This window comes from Neofelis nebulosa, chromosome 2, assembly GCF_028018385.1.
Source record: "Neofelis nebulosa isolate mNeoNeb1 chromosome 2, mNeoNeb1.pri, whole genome shotgun sequence".
NCBI classification, from domain to species: domain Eukaryota; kingdom Metazoa; phylum Chordata; class Mammalia; order Carnivora; family Felidae; genus Neofelis; species Neofelis nebulosa.
In genome coordinates this window covers 180210268-180229791 of record NC_080783.1, presented here as the reverse complement: position 1 = coordinate 180229791, position 19524 = coordinate 180210268, and the positions used below count along the sequence as shown (strand labels likewise).

The 19524-nt window shown below is 37.2% G+C and overlaps 1 protein-coding gene across 4 annotated transcripts in view; it reads left to right on the top strand.

Moving 5' to 3' along the window:
* ZFYVE9 (zinc finger FYVE-type containing 9) overlaps positions 1-19524 on the top strand; it is a 145860-nt gene that overhangs the window by 75260 nt on the left and 51076 nt on the right. For all 4 annotated transcript variants that reach the window (XM_058717401.1, XM_058717403.1, XM_058717402.1 and 1 more), the window contains 2 exons: positions 12086-12310; positions 13845-13927. In XM_058717401.1, the coding sequence (XP_058573384.1) occupies positions 12086-12310; positions 13845-13927 (308 nt within the window). The remainder of the gene's footprint in view (positions 1-12085; positions 12311-13844; positions 13928-19524) is intronic.

Here is a 19524-nt window from a genome sequence, read left to right as displayed (position 1 = left end):
TTATTTAACATATAATTTTTTTTGTCATGCATAGTTGCTTATGCTTTCCAAAGTGAGAGGGAAAATTACATTTTGTGAGTAATAACATTCTGAGACTTTAAGCATGCCTTCTGGTTATTATAATGCCATGGGAGATTCTAGATTATATATTGTTTCTTGCCATCTCCCCACCCTTCTTCTATCTTTTGTACTTGATTTTTGCAGATAGACATTCAGAACATGTATTTGAATGAAATGAGAATTGCATCTACCAGATTATTATTTCTAGAGTTAATGTTTGGTTGTTTCCCTCTCTTACTCAAAACTTTTAATGAGCTTTATATTGCCTTCAGAATAAAATAAGTTTATTTATTTTGGGATAGAGGGAGCTTCTGTGGGGAAGGGGTAGAGAGAGAGGAAGAGAGAAAGAAAACCAAGCAGGCTCTGCACTGTCAACGCAGAGCCCAGTGTAGGGCTTGAACTCATGAACTGTGAGATCATGACCTGAGCTGAAATCAAGAGTTGGAGGCTTAACCAACTGAGCCACCCAGGTGCCCCTCAGTTGTCTTAAGCCTTACTCAGAGATGACTTTTTTTCATGAACTCTTCCCTAATAATCCTCCCAGATAGAAGTAATCTCTTCTTCTGAACTTTTTTACTTACCTTTAAAAAATTATTTGGTGTATATAAAAGCATTTAAATATATTTTAAAAATAATTTTGGAAGTTATAAAGCAAAATAACAAAATAAACACCCATAAACAAAATACCCAATTTAGGAAATAATGACCAACCCCTTGAAGCATTGATCAGTGACCAATCTTGATTACATCTTCCCTCTAAACTTTCCTAACCTTTAGGTAACCACTGTCATCAGTCTTGTGTTAGTAGTTTTCATGCTTTTCTCTGTAATTTTATCACAAGATTATAATACATTGTTTTGCATGTTTTTAAACTTTATACAAATGGTATCACACTGTATATATTTTATGTGGGTTGCTTTTTTCATTCCACCATATGTTTCTGGCATATGTTCATAGCTCTAGTGTTCTAGTTCATTTCATTTGCAGCTACTGTTTTATACCTCTTATATAAATTTACCACAATTTATTCTCCTGATGGATAATTTGCTGTTCTCACCAGTTTATTATTATTCAGACATGTTCTCCAAAATTTTTGTACATGTACACTTAGTAGAATTGCTGGTTTGTAGGGTATGGATATCTTCAGCTTTATTAGATGATGTTAAACTGTTGCCCAGAGTAGTTTACCAATTATGCCTACCTGTCCCCATCCCTAGTATATAAGAGTTGCCAACTGCAGCCGCTCTGGAAAGCAGTGTGGAGGTTCCTCAGAAAATTAAAAATAGACCTACCCTATGACCCAGCAATAGCACTGCTAGGAATTTATCCAAGGGATACAGGAGTACTGATGCATAGGGGCACTTGTACCCCAATGTTTATAGCAGCACTCTCAACAATCGCCAAATTATGGAAAGAGCCTAAATGTCTATCAACTGATGAATGGATAAAGAAATTGTGGTTTATATACACAATGGAATACTACGTGGCAATGAGAAAGAATGAAATATGGCCTTTTGTAGCAACGTGGATGGAACTGGAGAGTGTGATGCTAAGTGAAATAAGCCATACAGAGAAAGACAGATACCATATGGTTTCACTCTTATGTGGATCCTGAGAAACGTAACAGAAACCCATGGGGGAGGGGAAGGGAAAAAAAAAAAAAAAGAGGTTAGAGTGGGAGAGAGCCAAAGCATAAGAGACTGTTAAAAACTGAGAACAAACTGAGGGTTGATGGGGGGTGGGAGGGAGGGCAGGGTGGGTGATGGGTATTGAGGAGGGCACCTTTTGGGATGAGCACTGGGTGTTGTATGGAAACCAATTTGACAGTAAATTTCATATATTAAAAAATAAATAAATTAATTAATTAATTAAAAAAAAATAAAATAAACAAACAACAGATTGAATCCTTACCATTCCCCATTTACTGGCAAGCTATTTGCCTCTCTGATTCTTAATTTTCCTACCTATAAACTGAACTAATACTTCTTCATAAGTTTTTCATTGGATGAAGATAAGAATGAATACAAGGTAATTAGCACAATACATGGCAATAGTAAATGCTCGATAAATATTAATGCCCTTCGTGTCTTTGAAAATGAAACAGCTCTATATATAATGAAAATCTGTTCTGTAAACACCCAAAGTTATAAAACTTAAAAAGCAATAAACCAGTTTGACATACAAAAAAAAAAAAAAAAAAGAGTTGCCAACATTTGATATCATCAGAGTTTTAATTTTTGCTCATCTGGTGAGTATAAAATAGTATTCATTATGGTTTGCATTTCACTAATTTTTTTTCTAGATTATCTGGGCTGTTTTTATTTTTAAAAATTTATTTTTTAAATTAATTTATTATTTATTTTTATTTATATCCAAGCTAGTTAGCATAGTGCAATAATGATTTCAGGAGTAGAACCCAGTGATTCATCCCCTACATATAACACCCAGTGCTCATCACAAGTGCTCATCTTCCTTAATGCCCCTGCCCATTTAGCCCATGTTCCCACCTGCAATCCCTCCAGCAACCCTCAGTTTGTTCTCTATATTTAAGAGTCTCTAATGTTTTGTCCCCCTCCCTGTTTTTATATTATTTTTGCTTCCCTTCCCTTATGTTCATCTGTTCTGTGTCTAAAAGTCCTCATATGAGTGAAGTCATTATGATATTTGTCTTTCTCTAATTTCGCTTAGCATAGTACACTCTAGTTCCATCCACGTTGTTGCTGATGGCAAGATTGCATTCTTCTTGATTGCTAAGTAATACTCTGTTGTATGCCACATCTTCTTTATCCATTCATCAGCCAATGGGCATTTGGGCTCTTTCTATACTTTGGCTACTGTCAATAGCGCTGCTATAAACATTAGGATGCATGTGCCCCTTTGAACAGCACATCTGTATCCTTTGGATAAATACTTAGTAGTGCAATTGCTGGGCCATAGGGTAGTTCTATTTTTAATCTTTTGAGGAACCTCCATAGTGTTTTCCAGAGTGGCTGCACCAGTTTGCATTCCCACCAGCAGTGCAAAAGGGTTCCTCTTTCTCCACATCCTCACCAACATCTGTTGTTGCCTGAGTTGTTAATGTTAGCCATTCTGATAGGTATGAGGTGGTATCTCATTGTGGTTTTGATTTGCATTTCCCTGATGATGAGTAATGTTGATCATTTGTTCATGTGTCAGTTGGCCATCTGGATGTCTTCTTTGGAAAAGTGTCTATTCATGTCTTTTGCCCATTTCTTCACTGGATTATTTGTTTTTTGGGTGTTGAGTTTGATAAGTTCTTTATAGATTTTGGATTCTTACCCTTTATCTGACATGTCATTTGCAAATATCTTCACCCATTCCATTGGTTTACCATTTAGTTTTGCGGATTGTTTCCTTTGCTGTGCAGAAGCTTTTTATCTTGATGAGGTCCCAATAGTTCATTTTTTGCTTTTGTTTCCCTTGCCTCTGGAGACGTGTTGAGTAAGAAGTTGCTGCGGCCGAGGTCAAAGAGATTTTTGCCTGCTTTCTCCTCTATGATTTTGATGGCTTCCTGTTTTACATTTAGTTCTTTCATCCATTTTGAGTTTATTTTTGTGTATGGTGTAAGAAAGTGGTCCAGGTTCATTCTTCTGCGTGTCAGTGTCCAATTTTCCCAGCACTGTTTGCTGAAGAGGCTGTTTTTATTCCATTGGATATTATTTCCTGCTTTGTCAAAGATTAGTTGGCCATACGTTTGTGGGTCCATATTCTGGGTTCTCTATTCTGTTCCATTAATCTGAGTGTCTGTTTTTGTGCCAGTACCATACTGTCTTGATGATTACAGCTTTGTAATACATCTTAAAGTCCAGGATTGTGATGCCTCCAGCTTTGGTTTTCTTTTTCAGGATTGCTTTGGCTATTCAGGGTCTTTTTTGGTTCCACACAAATTTTAGGATTGTTTGTTGTAGCTCTGTGAAGAATGCTGGTGTTATTTTGATAAGGATTGCTTTGAATATGTAGATTGCTTTCGGTAGTATTAACATTTCAACAATATTTGTTCTTCCAATCCATGAGCATGGAATGTTTTTGCATTTTTTTAATGTCTTGTTCAATTTCTTTCCTAAGCTTTCTATAGTTTTCAGTGTATAGATTTTTCACCTCTTTGGTTAGATTTTTAATTTCCACACAGACTTGGAAATTGCAAAGATAGGTAAAATGAAGTATATATGTCATTCTGAACTAAGGAGAAAGGAGTAGTAGGGATCTGGAACTTCAAAGGAAAGGAATGCAATTCACAGGGAGATGAAAAAGAGTAAATGTTTCAAACGTTTGCTCCGCCACTCAGAAACAATGGGACATAAAGAACTTCCATCAAACAAGCCTTGGTAGGTTCCTCCCTATCATCCAATACCTAGTTCAGAGTATCAAGTTATCTATGGTGATAGCTCTCTTCCCAGACCAGGTCCTTTATTTAATTTTTTTTAAGTTCATTTTTATTTATTTTGAGAGAGCTAGAGAGCAAGCAGAGGAGGGACAGAGAGAGAGGGAGACAGAATCCCAAGCAGGCTCTGTACCATCAGCACTGAGCCCGAGGCAGGGCAGGAACCCACAAACAGATCATGACCTGAGTGGAAATCAAGAGTCAGATGCTTAGCTGACTGAGCGACCCAGGTGCCCGTATTTAATTTTTTTGTAGGCAGTTGTGGGGAGGTAAAGAGCTATTCCTGAACCTGCTGGGTTTTAATTGCTTGTTAACTTAAGATAATCTTCATGCCAAAGGCCCATCTTAGGGCAGCCTGTCCTCGGCTCCTATAGAGGTAAGGCTCTAAGTTTTATTGTTTTGGGTTTTTTTTTTTGTTTTTTTATTTTTTGTTTATGGGCATCCAGTTGTTCAACACCATTTGTTAAAAAGACTATTTTTTGGGGGCGCCTGGTTCGTTCAGTTGGTTAAGCGACTGATTTCAGCTCAGGTCGTGATCTCACGGTTCATGGGTTTAAGCCACGGCGTCAGGCTCTGTGCTGACAACGAGGAGCCTGCTTGCAGTCCTCTCTCTTGGCCCCACCCCCTGCTTGTGCTCTCTCTCTCAAAATACATATAAACTTAAAAATACCATCATTTTGACAATTACCTTGATACTGTTTTTGAATATTAGTTTATATTCTGTATATGGGTCTCTTTCTCTATTCTATTGATCTGTATGTGTACATGTATGTGGATTTAGTTTTATTTTTACTGCTGAGTACTGAAAGTGTACTTTTCATCTGAAAACACATTTCTTTAATTTGGAAAACTCTAGGTTATTATCTCTGAATATTACTTCTGTTTCATTCCCAACATTGTCTTCTTCCTTTTTGATGTTGGAGCCTCTGAACTCAGTCTTCAGTATCTCTGCACTGTTGTTTTGGGCAATTTTCCTTTGCTTTTTGTGCTGGATCCTGGGGCACATTCTGTTTTCAAAAAACTTATTAAGAATATATTAATATGAATTAATATTTACACTGACATACTAAGGTTTACACTGCTATTTTTTTTCAATGTTTGTTTATTTTTGAGAGAGGAGAGAGACAGACTGTGAGTAGGAAAGGGGCAGAGAGAGAGGGAGACACAGAATCCGAAGCAGGCTCCAGGCTCCGAGCTGTCAGCACAGAGCCCGATGCGGGGCTCGAACCCACAAACTGTGAGATCATGACCTGGGCCAAAGTCGGATGCCCAACCGACTGAGCCACCCAGGTGCCCCGTACACTGCTATTAATTTTTAGCATTTAGATTTAACTTTGGAACAAAGCAAGAAGACAATTAAAATTATAAACACAGAATGTAAATATTAACCTTGTAAGTTAAGTCATTTTCACCTTTGAAAATTGCTTTTTGTTCCCTTTCAGTCATTTGCAATTTTATGTTTGCAGATATGTTTATCATCTCTCAGCTGTTCCTTGGGTATCCTAAATCTAATCCTTGAGAATTGAGAGGATTTTTATATAGTATAGTCATGGGTGTGAAGGCACAATTGAAGCTGCCTTAAACCTTCCAGTGGCTTCCCACTACAATTAGAATAAACTCCAAATGCCTTTGGCCTGCAAGATTTTATATGATCTAGTTCCTAAAGATTTCTTTGACCTTGTGTCTTACTACTCCTTAGTTTGCTTTAGCTACATTGATCACCTTTGTGACCTTTGAACCCATCAAACTCAGTCTAATACCTTGGCTTTTGCACTTACTGTTTCCAGACCTGGAATGTTGTTCTTTACAGATCTTTACTGGTTGGTGCCTTCTCTTCATTTGGGTCTGTTCTCAAATGTTTCTGCCTCAAAGGATTTTTCCCTGAACCTCTTGGCTAGAGAAATATTCTCTTCCCTCCCTTCATCATCTTTTACATTACTTGCCTTGTTGTATTTTCTTCAAAATATTTATCACTGGTTTTACTAACTGATGTTGTTTGTCTTCCTCCTTTCGAAAATAAGCTCTATGAGGACAAGATTTACCTGTCTTGCTCAATTCTGCGTACCAGTCTTTAGAACAGTCTGGCACATTGGATAAGCTTAATTAAAACCAAACAAACAAACAAAACCTGTGGATTGAAGGAATCAATAAATTGACATGATGTCACTTATATGATCAATCCCTAAAGATTTCTTTGACCTTTCTCTTCCTATTCCTTAGTTTGCTTTAGCTACGTTGGTGCTTTTTTTGTCATTTGATGGAAAAGTACCTGGAGGAAAGGAGTCTTCAGAGAACACTTCTGTTAATAAAAATGCTGTGCTTATTATTTCTCACTTCTTGTTCCCTTTGGGACTTGGAGACTAGAGTAAAATACTTTTGAGGTCAACCAAAGAGTGTTTCTGAGGCCCAGTGTTTCTGGTCCTTGAGAAAGAAATACCATGGGTCACTCAAGCAGATTACTTGGGAAATTTCATATCTTTAAAAACAAATTTTTTTTTTTTTCTCTTTGCCACTCTCTTTGCCATTTCTCCTTGCCACCTATTCTGTTTCTAAAATCTTCCTTACTTTATATCTTTAAATCGTGGTCACCTGAGTTAACCCAGATAAACTTTTGGTGAATTTAAATTTCTTACATAGGTTTATCAAAAGGCAAAGTAAACTTTAAAGTACTATATTATTAATTTGAATGTTATTAATAAATTTCATTCATCTATGAATTTTATTTATAATAATTGTGTAATGTCACTAATAAAATTATAGGCCTCAAATACAATGGAGTTTGATCTTTTATTTTTTAATGTGGAAGTTTATCTCAATTTAAGAATATATATGCATACTCACTATTAAGTTAGAAAAGATGTGTTTAGATGTTTTTAAACCACCGTCTCTTGCCAATTTTCTATCCCCACAAGTATTTAGAAGAAAAATTATAGGTGAATTAGAGGAGAGGGGGGGAAAGATTTTTAAATAGTCTGTCAAAGAATATAAATAATTGATAAAACATTTATAAAAACATGATTGGTATCCTATAAATGTTTGTGGAATGACTGGAAGTCTTTTGTGCATATTAGAAAATATTTTATTATATGTATCTCTTTTTTGGACCAGTTCTAGCAGTACATGTTATATGGTAAATGCTTGATTGATCAGTCAGTGTCCAGTAATTGTTTCAGATTTTAGTGGCTTGCTGTTATTTCTCATGGCCATAAAAATTATACTGCTTATAATCTTTAGTATTTCTAAAGCAAGTCACTTTTTTATCTGTAATATAAGAAAAACAAAAATAAAAAACGTTTCCTAACAAGTGTGTTTCCAGAGAAGGAAGAACTTCATTGGTGTTTTCATCATCAGTAATATTTTTGCGTTGTTTTTCCAGTTAAAGAATGTTGTATCATGGTTCAGATTTTTAGTCTCTTTTTGCAATTACTTGTGAATCGTTTTGGTTAATTAATTTTGTATCTTTCTATGAGCAGAGGAGCCATGGTATTGCTGCTTTGCAAGTAATTTTTCAGCCAATGAGAAGTAATATGGAATTATTTATGAAGAGGTGATTTAAGACTAATATCTTGTATTTATTGAGCACTTACTACATGCTAGGCCGTATATTCATTGCTTTCTGTGCACTGTTTGATTTCTTCTCAACTAGAACTCTGTGAGATTCTTCTTGTTCTTGTCCCAGTTTTACATATGAGGAAACTGAGAGGCACTGAGGGCATAAGTAACTTGCCAAAGATCAAATACATGATAAATGGCTGAACTCAGGTTTGAATTCAGCTATATCTCTAAATCCCATGTTTTAAAAAAGCAATAAACTGCCTCTTGAACTTTTTGAAGTTACATAGTAAATCTCACAGATGCTCTAAACTGAGGAAATGACCTTTAATGAAGTACTCATGGTTAATTTTGGTTTACTGTATTACAAACAACACCAAGGGACTATTTAAATTCTTTTGATGTTTAGTTATGTTAATATTCATGAATATTAATATTTCTTAAAATAAGTGAGGCATTTGTTCGGAATTTTTTTCTCTGATTTTATCTTTTTATTAAAAGTTTTTTTAAATGTTTATTTTTGAGAAAGGAGAAACAATTGCAGGTGGGGGAGGGGCAGAGAGGGAGACACAGAATCCAAGCAGGCTACAGGCTCCGAGCTGACAGCACAGAGCCTGACACAGGCTTGAACACACAAACTGTGAGATCATGACCTGAGCTGAAGCTAGACGCTCAACCGACTGAGTCACTCAGGCGCTCCTCTGATTTTATTTTTAATATTAATATTCTCACACAAAAATCACCGAAAATAGGGGTAGGGTTGGGAAGAGAGTGCAGTGAGACGGGGCAGGACTGTAAAGCCCCCACCCCTCTGCAGCCCCACTGTGGGAGAAAAAACCATCTACAAAACAAAATAAAGCCCCAGAGAAACTCATCCCAGGGTGTCCCTGCCCCAGTGTGGCCCTGGCCGTTGGCTGGTTCCTGATTAAAAAGAAAAGGGAGGGGAGAGGGGTGTGAGGGGAAGGCCCTTGTTTTTAAAATTGGCGGGGGCTGGGAAGGATGGGGTTCCTTTTCCTCATAGTTCTTTCTTTAAGACTCCATTTGAGGGGCGCCTGGGTGGCGCAGTCGGTTAAGCGTCCGACTTCAGCCAGGTCACGATCTCGCGGTCCGTGAGTTCGAGCCCCGCGTCAGGCTCTGGGCTGATGGCTCGGAGCCTGGAGCCTGTTTCCGATTCTATGTCTCCCTCTCTCTCTGCCCCTCCCCCGTTCATGCTCTGTCTCTCTCTGTCCCAAAAATAAATAAAAAACGTTGAAAAAAAAAATTAAAAAAAAAAAAAAAAGACTCCATTTGAGTTAGTTGTGAGGATTGATAAATATGCTTTGAAACAAAAGGAAGCTGTTGTTGCATAGATATTTAAGTTGTTTTTGAATTGAATTTAAAGATAGTTCTTTGCAAGCACTTTGAAAAACAAAGTTTAAATTACAGATTAAGATGGAAAATTGGAAATTACTATATATTTTTAAAGACAGTTATGATATTGCAAGTCACTTCACTTCCACTCCTAAGCTTCAGTTTCTTCATCTGTAAAATGAAAATCCCAAAGTTCAGGGAAATGATACCTGCTCTGTTAACCTAGTGGCACTGATCTGATGATTATCTGGTTAAGGCCATGTAAAATTGCCTTGTAAACTATTGGTACAAACCTTTGACATCCTTGCCAGGTCATTTAAACACAGAAGCATGAATTGGTATCTATTTTATTTATATGGATTCTTCAGTGGTCTTGGGGTGTATAGAATTAATTCAGTGGATTCATTGTATTGAATGTTCCCATAGAGAAGTACCTGTGTAAACAAACATATAACAGGCTTTATGAGTTCAAGAGCCCCGGATTAAGTTTTCGGTGAAAGCTTATCTTTGTCGAATTCTCATACCCAGTGTTTTATTTTTGTCGGTATTAACACCTGTGAAATGCTACTCGTTTTTAGATGAGATGGTAAATGAGAGTCTAAATTAAATCACTCATTAGGATTGATAGAGATTTATGTTAAAAAAAATTTTTTTAAAGAAAGTAGATGCTTAAAGGATAACAAATATTTTATAATATAAAGGAGCATAGTGACGAATCTGAATTTGATTGGGATATGGGATGAGGAGGAGTAGGTTGTTAGGTTGTAGAAGCAAAAAGGGAATAAATATCTGTGGAAAAATAACCAGTAATAGATTCCAGTCTCTAATAAAGAAATGCTGGGGCGCCTGGGTGGCTCAGGCGGTTAAGCGTCCGACTTTGGCTCAGGTCATGATCTCACAGTTCGTGAGTTCAAGCCCCACGTCGGGCTCTGTGCTAACAGCTTAGAGCCTGCTTCAAATTCTATGTCTCCCTCTCTCTCTGCTCCTCCCCCACTCATGCTGTGTCTCTCTCTCCTTCAAAAATAAATAAAAACATTAAAAAAAAAAAAAAAAGAAATGCCAAAGGAATAATGAATGAATGCCTTGTGGGCCAAGCCAACATAGTTGTCACCTTTGAGTTGTATGCACTAGGGCAGTCTTACAAAACAAACATTATACTCTCATTAGAACTTTAGAGGAATGCTATTGTGTACTCTCCATTGTGGGCAGAAAAAAAAAACTTCCATCTCTTTTATCTCCCATTCTTCCCCTACTCCAAGTTAAAAGATGAAAATTTATACAGACCTTATTCTAAAATTTTTGATAAAGCAAAGAAAATTCTGTAATGTTTGGCTAATCATTATATGTATATGTGCATTATAACAATAATAGTTATAATTTTTTGAGAACACAGTACCATGTACTGTTAGGCATTTTACATATATTCCATCATTTATTCTTCACAACAGGTCTGAAATTTATAATCCCCCATTTTACACAGACGTTGAAGCTCACAGAAGTCAAATAACTTGCCCCCAAATCACATAATAGTAATTGAACTAGTATTCAAACCCATATTTCTGTGACTCCACAATCTGTGAATTTTTTTTTTTTCCAGAGTACATACTCCTTCCTTGATACGGGGATTTTTTTGTTTTTATAGATCTGGCCCAGCAGCTCAAACGTGCAGCCAGATTTGGTTAATCCTCGGGCAAGAGTACTGCCCCTAAATATATTTGGCAGATGATAATGTGCAGGTGAACATGGCTCTCAGCCACAAGGCTTCTGTGAGTTTTGTGGGGAGGTGTTCCCTTCACCTTCGGACCCTGCTGTCAACATAGCTTCCTACTTCACTCAAGGATTCTGTGACCCATCACTGAACTGTTGCATGAGTAGACAGTAGTTTTCAAGGAAAGGAAGCATTAAGTTTTCTGGTGAGGATCTCTGTATTTGCTGTTATTTCTTTCAGAGATATCAGAGGGAGCTTGTACATATCTAGGGAACATGTCTACTATTCCATTATGGAACAGCTCCTGTTGGGAAGCTTTTTTGCTTTTTTGTAATTCTAAACTGAGGAGAATGTCTCCTTAATGAAAGCTGATTTGTCACTGTTTCATTAAAAAATGTTTGAATTAGAAGCTGCTTAGTAGACAAAAAAACTAATATGAATTTAAATAAGCCCTAAGTTACGTTTCATATTTGTCTCACCCAGAAGTACAAAGCATGAATCCTACCTTCTCCATAGATTTTCTTCCTTTAATGTCTCATACAAAACTGTACTTATTATCTTAATTCATTGTGTTCATGAATGGACTTTATTCACCCAATGAGATTGTAAGCTCTGTGAGAGCAGGTACCTAGTCTTAACATTTTTTTCATGACTTTTGAGGCAATAATTCTTATCCTGAGACCTCTAAAGGTCTCATATATACAGTTCATACAGTAAAGCTGTACAATCTAAGGAAGACATTAATATTTTTTACTTTTAGCTAGACAGACTTCTACAGTGTGATAATATAAGCTATTTTATGCTCACCAGAGGCCCTTATAAAATTGGAAAACAAATTTTCATTTAATAAATATCATTTATTTTAAAAACTTTGTAAACATGGGTCTTTCATGTTTAGTGAAAGGTTGGGAATTAGTGTTTGGCAGTGTGTGGCCCAGTGTTAAGTAATAATGATTATAAAAAATATAATCGATTTATTGATGAGGAGTAATTAATGAGCTTTTTTGTTTTAGGAAATGTTGTGGGCAACTTGGGACATTCCTTCTTCAGTCAGAGTTTCCTTGGCAGCAAAGAACATGGTGGATTCTTATATGTGACATCTACCTACCAGTCACTGCAAGACCTGGTACTCCCAACCCCACCTTACTTGTTTGGGATTCTCATCCAGAAATGGGAAACTCCTTGGGCTAAAGTGTTTCCCATCCGACTAATGTTGAGACTTGGAGCTGAATATCGGCGTAAGTAGTAAAATAGCTTCTTTTACACCATATGACCAAGACATGATGACTAAATAAAGACCTGAAATATTCAGATTCCCCCCCTGCCCGCAACCCCCCCTCCCCCAGTGATATAGTTCAGCAGAAATCTTTTGACACAGCTAAGCTAAATTTGGCCATTGTGTTTACTTATTTTGACTCTAATGTGAAGGACTAAAAATCTCTACTGAGGAAATTAGTGATTATTTATTACCTTGTAGACTTACTGGTTTTATATAGTTCATTGATAAATATATGCTCATCTTCAGAAAAAATGAATTGGAATTTAACAAGTGACTTTTTAGAGTATCTATAGTGAACATTTTTTGGTAATTTTATTGGAAAATAGTATGACAAATTGTATTTTGCATAACGTAACACATACTGGAAACTAATGGTATAGAGATCACTTTAGGTAAAGTGAGCAGTAGAAGAGCTTTTTTGCTCATGGTGGTAGCAGTACAACTAAGTTGGGAGTTTTAAGACATTAAGGCCTAAATGCAAGCTTTTTTTTAAACCTTACACCTTCACCTAATCAAACTTGCAAGGTCTAGGAATCAGACCATTTGAATAAGATTCTTAACTCTGTGAATTACCAGCTCTGTAACTTTGGGCAAGTGACTCGAGCTGTAAGTATGTAAGGTTGTTAAGAGGATCAAAAACGATAATGAAAACTTATTTTGTAAACTATAAAACAGTATATTTTATGTTTTCAGCAAGTCAACTTCATTCTTTCCCTTGCTCATTCAATAAGAATTTAATAAAGGCCTACCATTTATAACAAATCCTGTGAATTCAGAAATAGCTAAGATATGTTACAGGCTCTTAGAAACCTTTGTAAGAAAGACATACAGAAATCATGATTATAGTAGTATATTGTGTTAAAACACATGCTCAAAGTTAACAAAGTTCTTTTGGAGCTTGAAGATGGACTCTAACTTCACCAAGAATGAAGGAGTTGGATAAGAAATATTTCTTAGAACAAAGTGTTTCTGGACTGAATTGTGAAAGAGGCATTTGAATTATCCAGATGAAGTAGGGAAAGGAGTGGGTTGTATCCAGAGGAAAGAACTTGTATATCTTCCTGTCTTATATAGGTAGTTCACTCCATAAAGTTCAAGGAATAAGTAAGCGAGTTAATAGGCCACCTCATGTTTGGCTTTTCTAAGGAGGATCCTGGTTGGGAGAAGTATAAGAATGAATACAGAGGAATTAGAAGAGGTTTGTTTCCTGGATCATATTAATCCAGTTTGAAGAAGAGTGCTTCCTAAGATGTTATAGTTCTTTTTGGAGAAAGCTGCATCAAAAGGCTTATCTGGTCATCAGAATATTTACTTTGGTATTTATTGTAGAAGGCTCAGAATTTGTCTGTGATGCTACCATGCTAAATACTTTTGAGCCCTAAATTTCATATGCTTTATTACAGTTACATTTTGAAAACTTTATGAACTTTGATACCTCTTTTGCCAAAATTTTAAGCTGTCAAGTTTAGTCTGATTATTTTTCATTTCCATAGTTTATCCATGCCCACTGTTCAGTGTCAGATTTCGGAAGCCATTGTTTGGAGAGACGGGACATACCATCATGAATCTTCTTGCAGTAAGTTGGGAATTTTTATCTACTTTTTTCTTACTGGGATTTGTACAGGAGAAGGAAGAGAAGGATTTCATTTTTTGTTAACAGCCATACCTCTGCTGCTTCAGGCAGGTGAAGATTTATGCTGTAGGAAACGAAAAACATACATATATTCTTTGGAAAATATATGGAGCTTTTGAGTGAAACAGTACAGGATTTCAACCCTTGATTATATATACACTTACTATCTAAGTGACCTTGCAGGATTATTGTGAGGACTAGAGGTAATGTACAATTAAAGCACCTAGCATTCTATTTTGTTTTTATTTTAAGCTTGCCATCATAGAGGTGTCCTCTTTGTCTGTGTAGCTTATTGTTTAGCCCAAGATTGGTCAGAGATTGTGTTCAAATATCTCAAGCCAGTAAGTCATTCATTCTTTTATGATAAATCTGTGTATGGACTGGGATTCATACTTTGTTTCCTTTCTGCTAGGATCTCCCATATTCCTTTGCACATGCACAGGCTCTGCTGTATGTGTGCACCGACTAAGGACAATTCTGGGTATTTGGAGAGTTTATGAAGCTCTCTATGGCTATCTCACCTCCCAAAACTCCTCATTAAATCTTTGGCTAATGTGCCTGCTCATTACTTACCTCAAACCTCAGGCTAACTGAGCTGCTAGCCCTCCCTTTTCACTAACCATTGAAATTACCACTGTAGCTGACACCACTCCAAATCAAGTAAGATCCTTCAAGTAGCAGAGCTTATTTCATAGACTACCTTGAACTTCCTAAGAAGGCTAGGGCACAGGCCCAAGCAAGAAGATCACAGACTCAGCTCTACTGTTCTTGCTTGAAGTTCGGTAGTTTTCATGAAGAAACACATCTCAGTGTGTTATATGCTTTTGTTCTAATTCCAGAGCATTGTAATGATTGTGTTTTAAAAAACCATTTACCCAGGGGCACCTTGATGGCTCAGTCAGTTAAGCATCCAACTCTTGATTTTGGCTCAGGTCATGATCTCCGCACTGACAGTGCAGAACCTACTTGGGATTCTGTCTCCTCTCTCTGCTTATTCCCCACTCATTCTCTCTTTCTCAAAATAAATAAGTAAACTTAAAAAAAAAAAAAAACATTTACCCAGCTTTTTACTTGCTTTTTGGGACTGAATTTATTTCCTCACTCTGTCTTGCCGTTGTAGTTGTAGTTTCAGTTATCTTTTAAAGAGATTTAAATAATAAGAAAAGCTCTTGTAGCTTTACTTATGTAGTTGCCATTTCCAGTGATCTTCATTTCTTTGTATAAATCTGTGTTTCCATCTGGTGTCATTTCCCTTCTGCCTGAAAGATTTCCTGTAACATATCTTGTAGTGTGGGTCTGCTGGTGAGGAATTCAGCATTTATATTTCTAACATCTTTATTTTACCTTCATATTTGAAAGATATTTTTGCTGGATATAGAATTCTAGGTTGATAGTTGTATTCTTTGAGTGCCTTAAAGATGAATAATATTCGCTCTACTGTTTCTTCTGGTTTGCATTGTTTCAGACGAGGACTTTATTTTCCCTCTTTGTTCCTCTGTATATAATGCTTTTTCCTTCTCTGGTTGCTCTAAGGTGTTTCTTTTTATCACTGGTTTTGAGCACTTTGATTATGTACCTTGATATAGGGTTGTTGTTTTTTTTTTTCCCCATGTTTCTTATACTTGGAGTTCGTTGAGCTTCTTATTTTTGTGAGTTTATAATTTTCATCAAAGAACATTTTCTTTCCTCTCCCTCTTCTCCTTCAAGGACTCTGTGTTATAGACATATTAGGCTCTTGAAATTGTTTCACAGCTCACTAATACTCCTTTTTTTCCCTCTGTGTTTCATTTTGGACAGTTATTATTGTTCAACAATCTTATTTTGCATTGTTAAAACTGTCAAGTACATCTTTTTTGGGGGGTTATGTCAAACATTGTCATTTTCATCTCTAGAAATTTGACTTAGGTCTTTTTCTATATCCTCCTTGTACTTAATTTTTTGAATATCTGGAATATATAGTAACTACTATAGTGTCCTTGTTGGTAATTCTAACATATCTATCAGTTCTGGCTCAGTTTCCATTGATTAATTCTCCCTCTTTTTTTTTTTAAGTTTATTTATTTATTTTAGAGAGAGAGTGAGAGAGCGTGAGCACATGTGCAAGTGGAGGAGGGGCAGAGAGACATGGAGAAAGAGAATCCCAAGCAGGTTCTGTGCTGTCAGCACAGAGCCCATCGCAGGGCTCCATCTCACAAAGTGTGAGATCACGACCTGAGCTGAGATCATGACCTGAGCCAAGATCAAGAGTTGGATGCTTAACCAGCTGAGCCACCCAGGCACCCTCCCCCTCTTATTTTGAGTTGTATTTTCCTGCTTTTGCATGCTTGGTATTTAAAAAAAAATTTTTTTTTAATGTTTATTTTGAGAGAGAGAGACAGCAAGCGTGAGCAGGGGAAGGGCAAAGAGAGGGGGAGACACAGAATCTGAAGTGGGCTCTGAGCTGATTCAGAGCCTGATGTGGGTCTCAAGCTCACAAACCATGAGATCATGATCTGAGCCAAAGTTGGACGCTTAACCGACTGAGCCATCTAGGTGCCCCTTAAACATTTTTTAATGTTTATTTATTTTTTATTTTTTATTTTATTTTATTTTTTTTCCAATATATGAAATTTATTGTCAAATTGGTTTCCATACAACACCCAGTGCTCATCCCAAAAGGTGCCCTCCTCAATACCCATCCCCCACCCTCCCCTCCCTCACACCCCCCATCAACCCTCAGTTTGTTCTCAGTTTTTAATAGTCTCTTATGCTTTGGCTCTCTCCCACTCTAACCTCTTTTTTTTTTTTTTTTCCTTCCCCTCCCCCATGGGTTTATGTTAAGTTTCTCAGGATCCACATAAGAGTGAAACCATATGGTATCTATCTTTCTCTGTATGGCTTATTTCACTTAGCAGCACACTCTCCAGTTCCATCCACGTTGCTACAAAAGGCCATATTTCATTCTTTCTCATTGCCCTGTAGTCCTCCATTGTGTATATAAACCACAATTTCTTTATCCATTCATCAGTTGATGGACATTTAGGCTCTTTCCATCATTTGGCTATTGTTGAGAGTGCTGCTATAAACATTGGGGTACAAGTGCCCCTATGCATCAGTACTCCTTTATCCCTTGGATAAATTCCTAGCAGTGCTATTGCTGGGTCATAGGGTAGGTCTATTTTTAATTTTCTGAGGAACCTCCACACTGCTTTCCAGAGCGGCTGCACCAATTTGCATTCCCACCAACAGTGCAAGAGGGTTCCCGTTTCTCCACATCCTCTCCAGCATCTATAGTCTCCTGATTTGTTCATTTTGGCCACTCTGACTGGCGTGAGGTGATATCTGAGTGTGGTTTTGATTTGTATTTCCCTGATGAGGAGCGACGTTGAACATCTTTTCATGTGCCTGTTGGCCATCCGGATGTCTTCTTTAGAGAAGTGTCTATTCATGTTTTCTGCCCATTTCTTCACTGGGTTATTTGTTTTTCGGGTGTGGAGTTTGGTGAGCTCTTTATAGATTTTCGATACTAGCCCTTTGTCAGATATGTCATTTGCAAATATCTTTTCCCATTCCGTTGGTTGCCTTTTAGTTTTGTTGGTTGTTTCCTTTGCTGTGCAGAAGCTTTTTATCTTCATAAGGTCCCAGTAATTCATTTTTGCTTTTAATTCCCTTGCCTTTGGGGATGTGTCAAGTAAGAGATTGCTACAGCTGAGGTCAGAGAGGTCTTTTCCTGCTTTCTCCTCTAGGGTTTTGATGGTTTCCTGTCTCACATTCAGGTCCTTTATCCATTTTGAGTTTATTTTTGTGAATGGTGTGAGAAAGTGGTCTAGTTTCAACCTTCTGCATGTTGCTGTCCAGTTCTCCCAGCACCATTTGTTAAAGAGACTGTCTTTTTTCCATTGGATGTTCTTTCCTGCTTTGTCAAAGATGAGTTGGCCATACGTTTGTGGGTCTAGTTCTGGGGTTTCTATTCTATTCCATTGGTCTATGTGTCTGTTTTTGTGCCAATACCATGCTGTCTTGATGATTACAGCTTTGTAGTAGAGGCTAAAGTCTGGGATTGTGATGCCTCCTGCTTTGGTCTTCTTCTTCAAAATTACTTTGGCTATTCGGGGCCTTTTGTGGTTCCATATGAATTTTAGGATTGCTTGTTCTAGTTTCGAGAAGAATGCTGGTGCAATTTTGATTGGGATTGCATTGAATGTGTAGATAGCTTTGGGTAGTATTGACATTTTGACAATATTTATTCTTCCAACCCATGAGCAGGGAATTATTTATTTATTTTTGAGAGAGAAAATGAGCAGGGAGGGGCAGAGAGAAAGGGAGACAGGGAATCCCAAGCAGGACCCACACCATCAGCACAGAGCCCAATGTGGGACTGGAACTCACAAACAGTATGAGCATGACCCAAGCCAAAACCAAGAATTGGACACTTAACTGACTGAGCCACCCAGGTGCCCCGATATTTTTAAATTTTTTATTGGAAGCCAAATATTATGATTTTACCTTGATGCATGGTGAGTATTTTTGTATTCCTGTAAACTTGAGTTCTGTTACAAGTAAGGCAGTTAATTTACCTAGAAATAGTTTGATTCTTGCAAGTCTTGATTTTTAAGATTTGTAAAGTGGAACCAAAGTCTTGTTTACTGTAGTGCTGATTATTCCTCAGCACTAAGGCAAGACCCTTCGGAGTACTTGTAATGACTTTGGGCCCTATTTGGAATTAGGCCAAACTTCACAGATTAAAGGCACATTTCTTTACCAGACTGTTGTTACTTCAGACACCAGGGTCAAGTCCCAGGCTACGCATACTTCTGACTAACTGGATACAAATGTTAGCATTCCCACTACTCTCTCAGTTTTGATAATTCACTAGAATTATTCACAGAACTCAGCAAAGTATATATACTATACTATATAGTATAGATTACAGTTTTATTGTAGTAAAGGAAATACAAATCAGGGCCAGTGGAGAGAAGAGTCACAGAGTACAAAGTCTGGGAGGGCCCCACCCAAGAAGCTTCTGTGCCCTCTGGGACATGTCACCCTGCTGGCATGTTGATATATAACAATATGCACAGAATAAACACTGGAGCTTTTGTGTCCTGAGTTTTTATTGGAGTTTCCTTATTAGGCATGATGATTGAGTCATTGGTCATGTGATTGAACTCAGTCTTGAGCCCCCTGATATCATGTGCCTCAAAGCCCCATCCTCTTATCACATGGCTGATCTTTCTAGGATGGCTAGCTCCCACCTTGGGTCATCTTGTTAGGATAAACTATCTAGGGACCTATTATGATTCACTAAATTAACATAGACTATCAGGGATCCACCACTGAATAACAGACACTCCTATCACTCAGGAAATTCCAAGGGTTTAGAGGCTACCTCTCAGGAACCAGGAGCAAAGTCCAGTGAAATTGTTTATTATACAGTAATACTCTACCTAATGCTCATGGAATATGAGGCTTTCCTCTGTGGTTTTTAGGAGTAGGCACTATTCCCAGACCTGTGTACCAGACAGTGTTCCTGATAATCATTTCAAATAGTTTTTTCACCG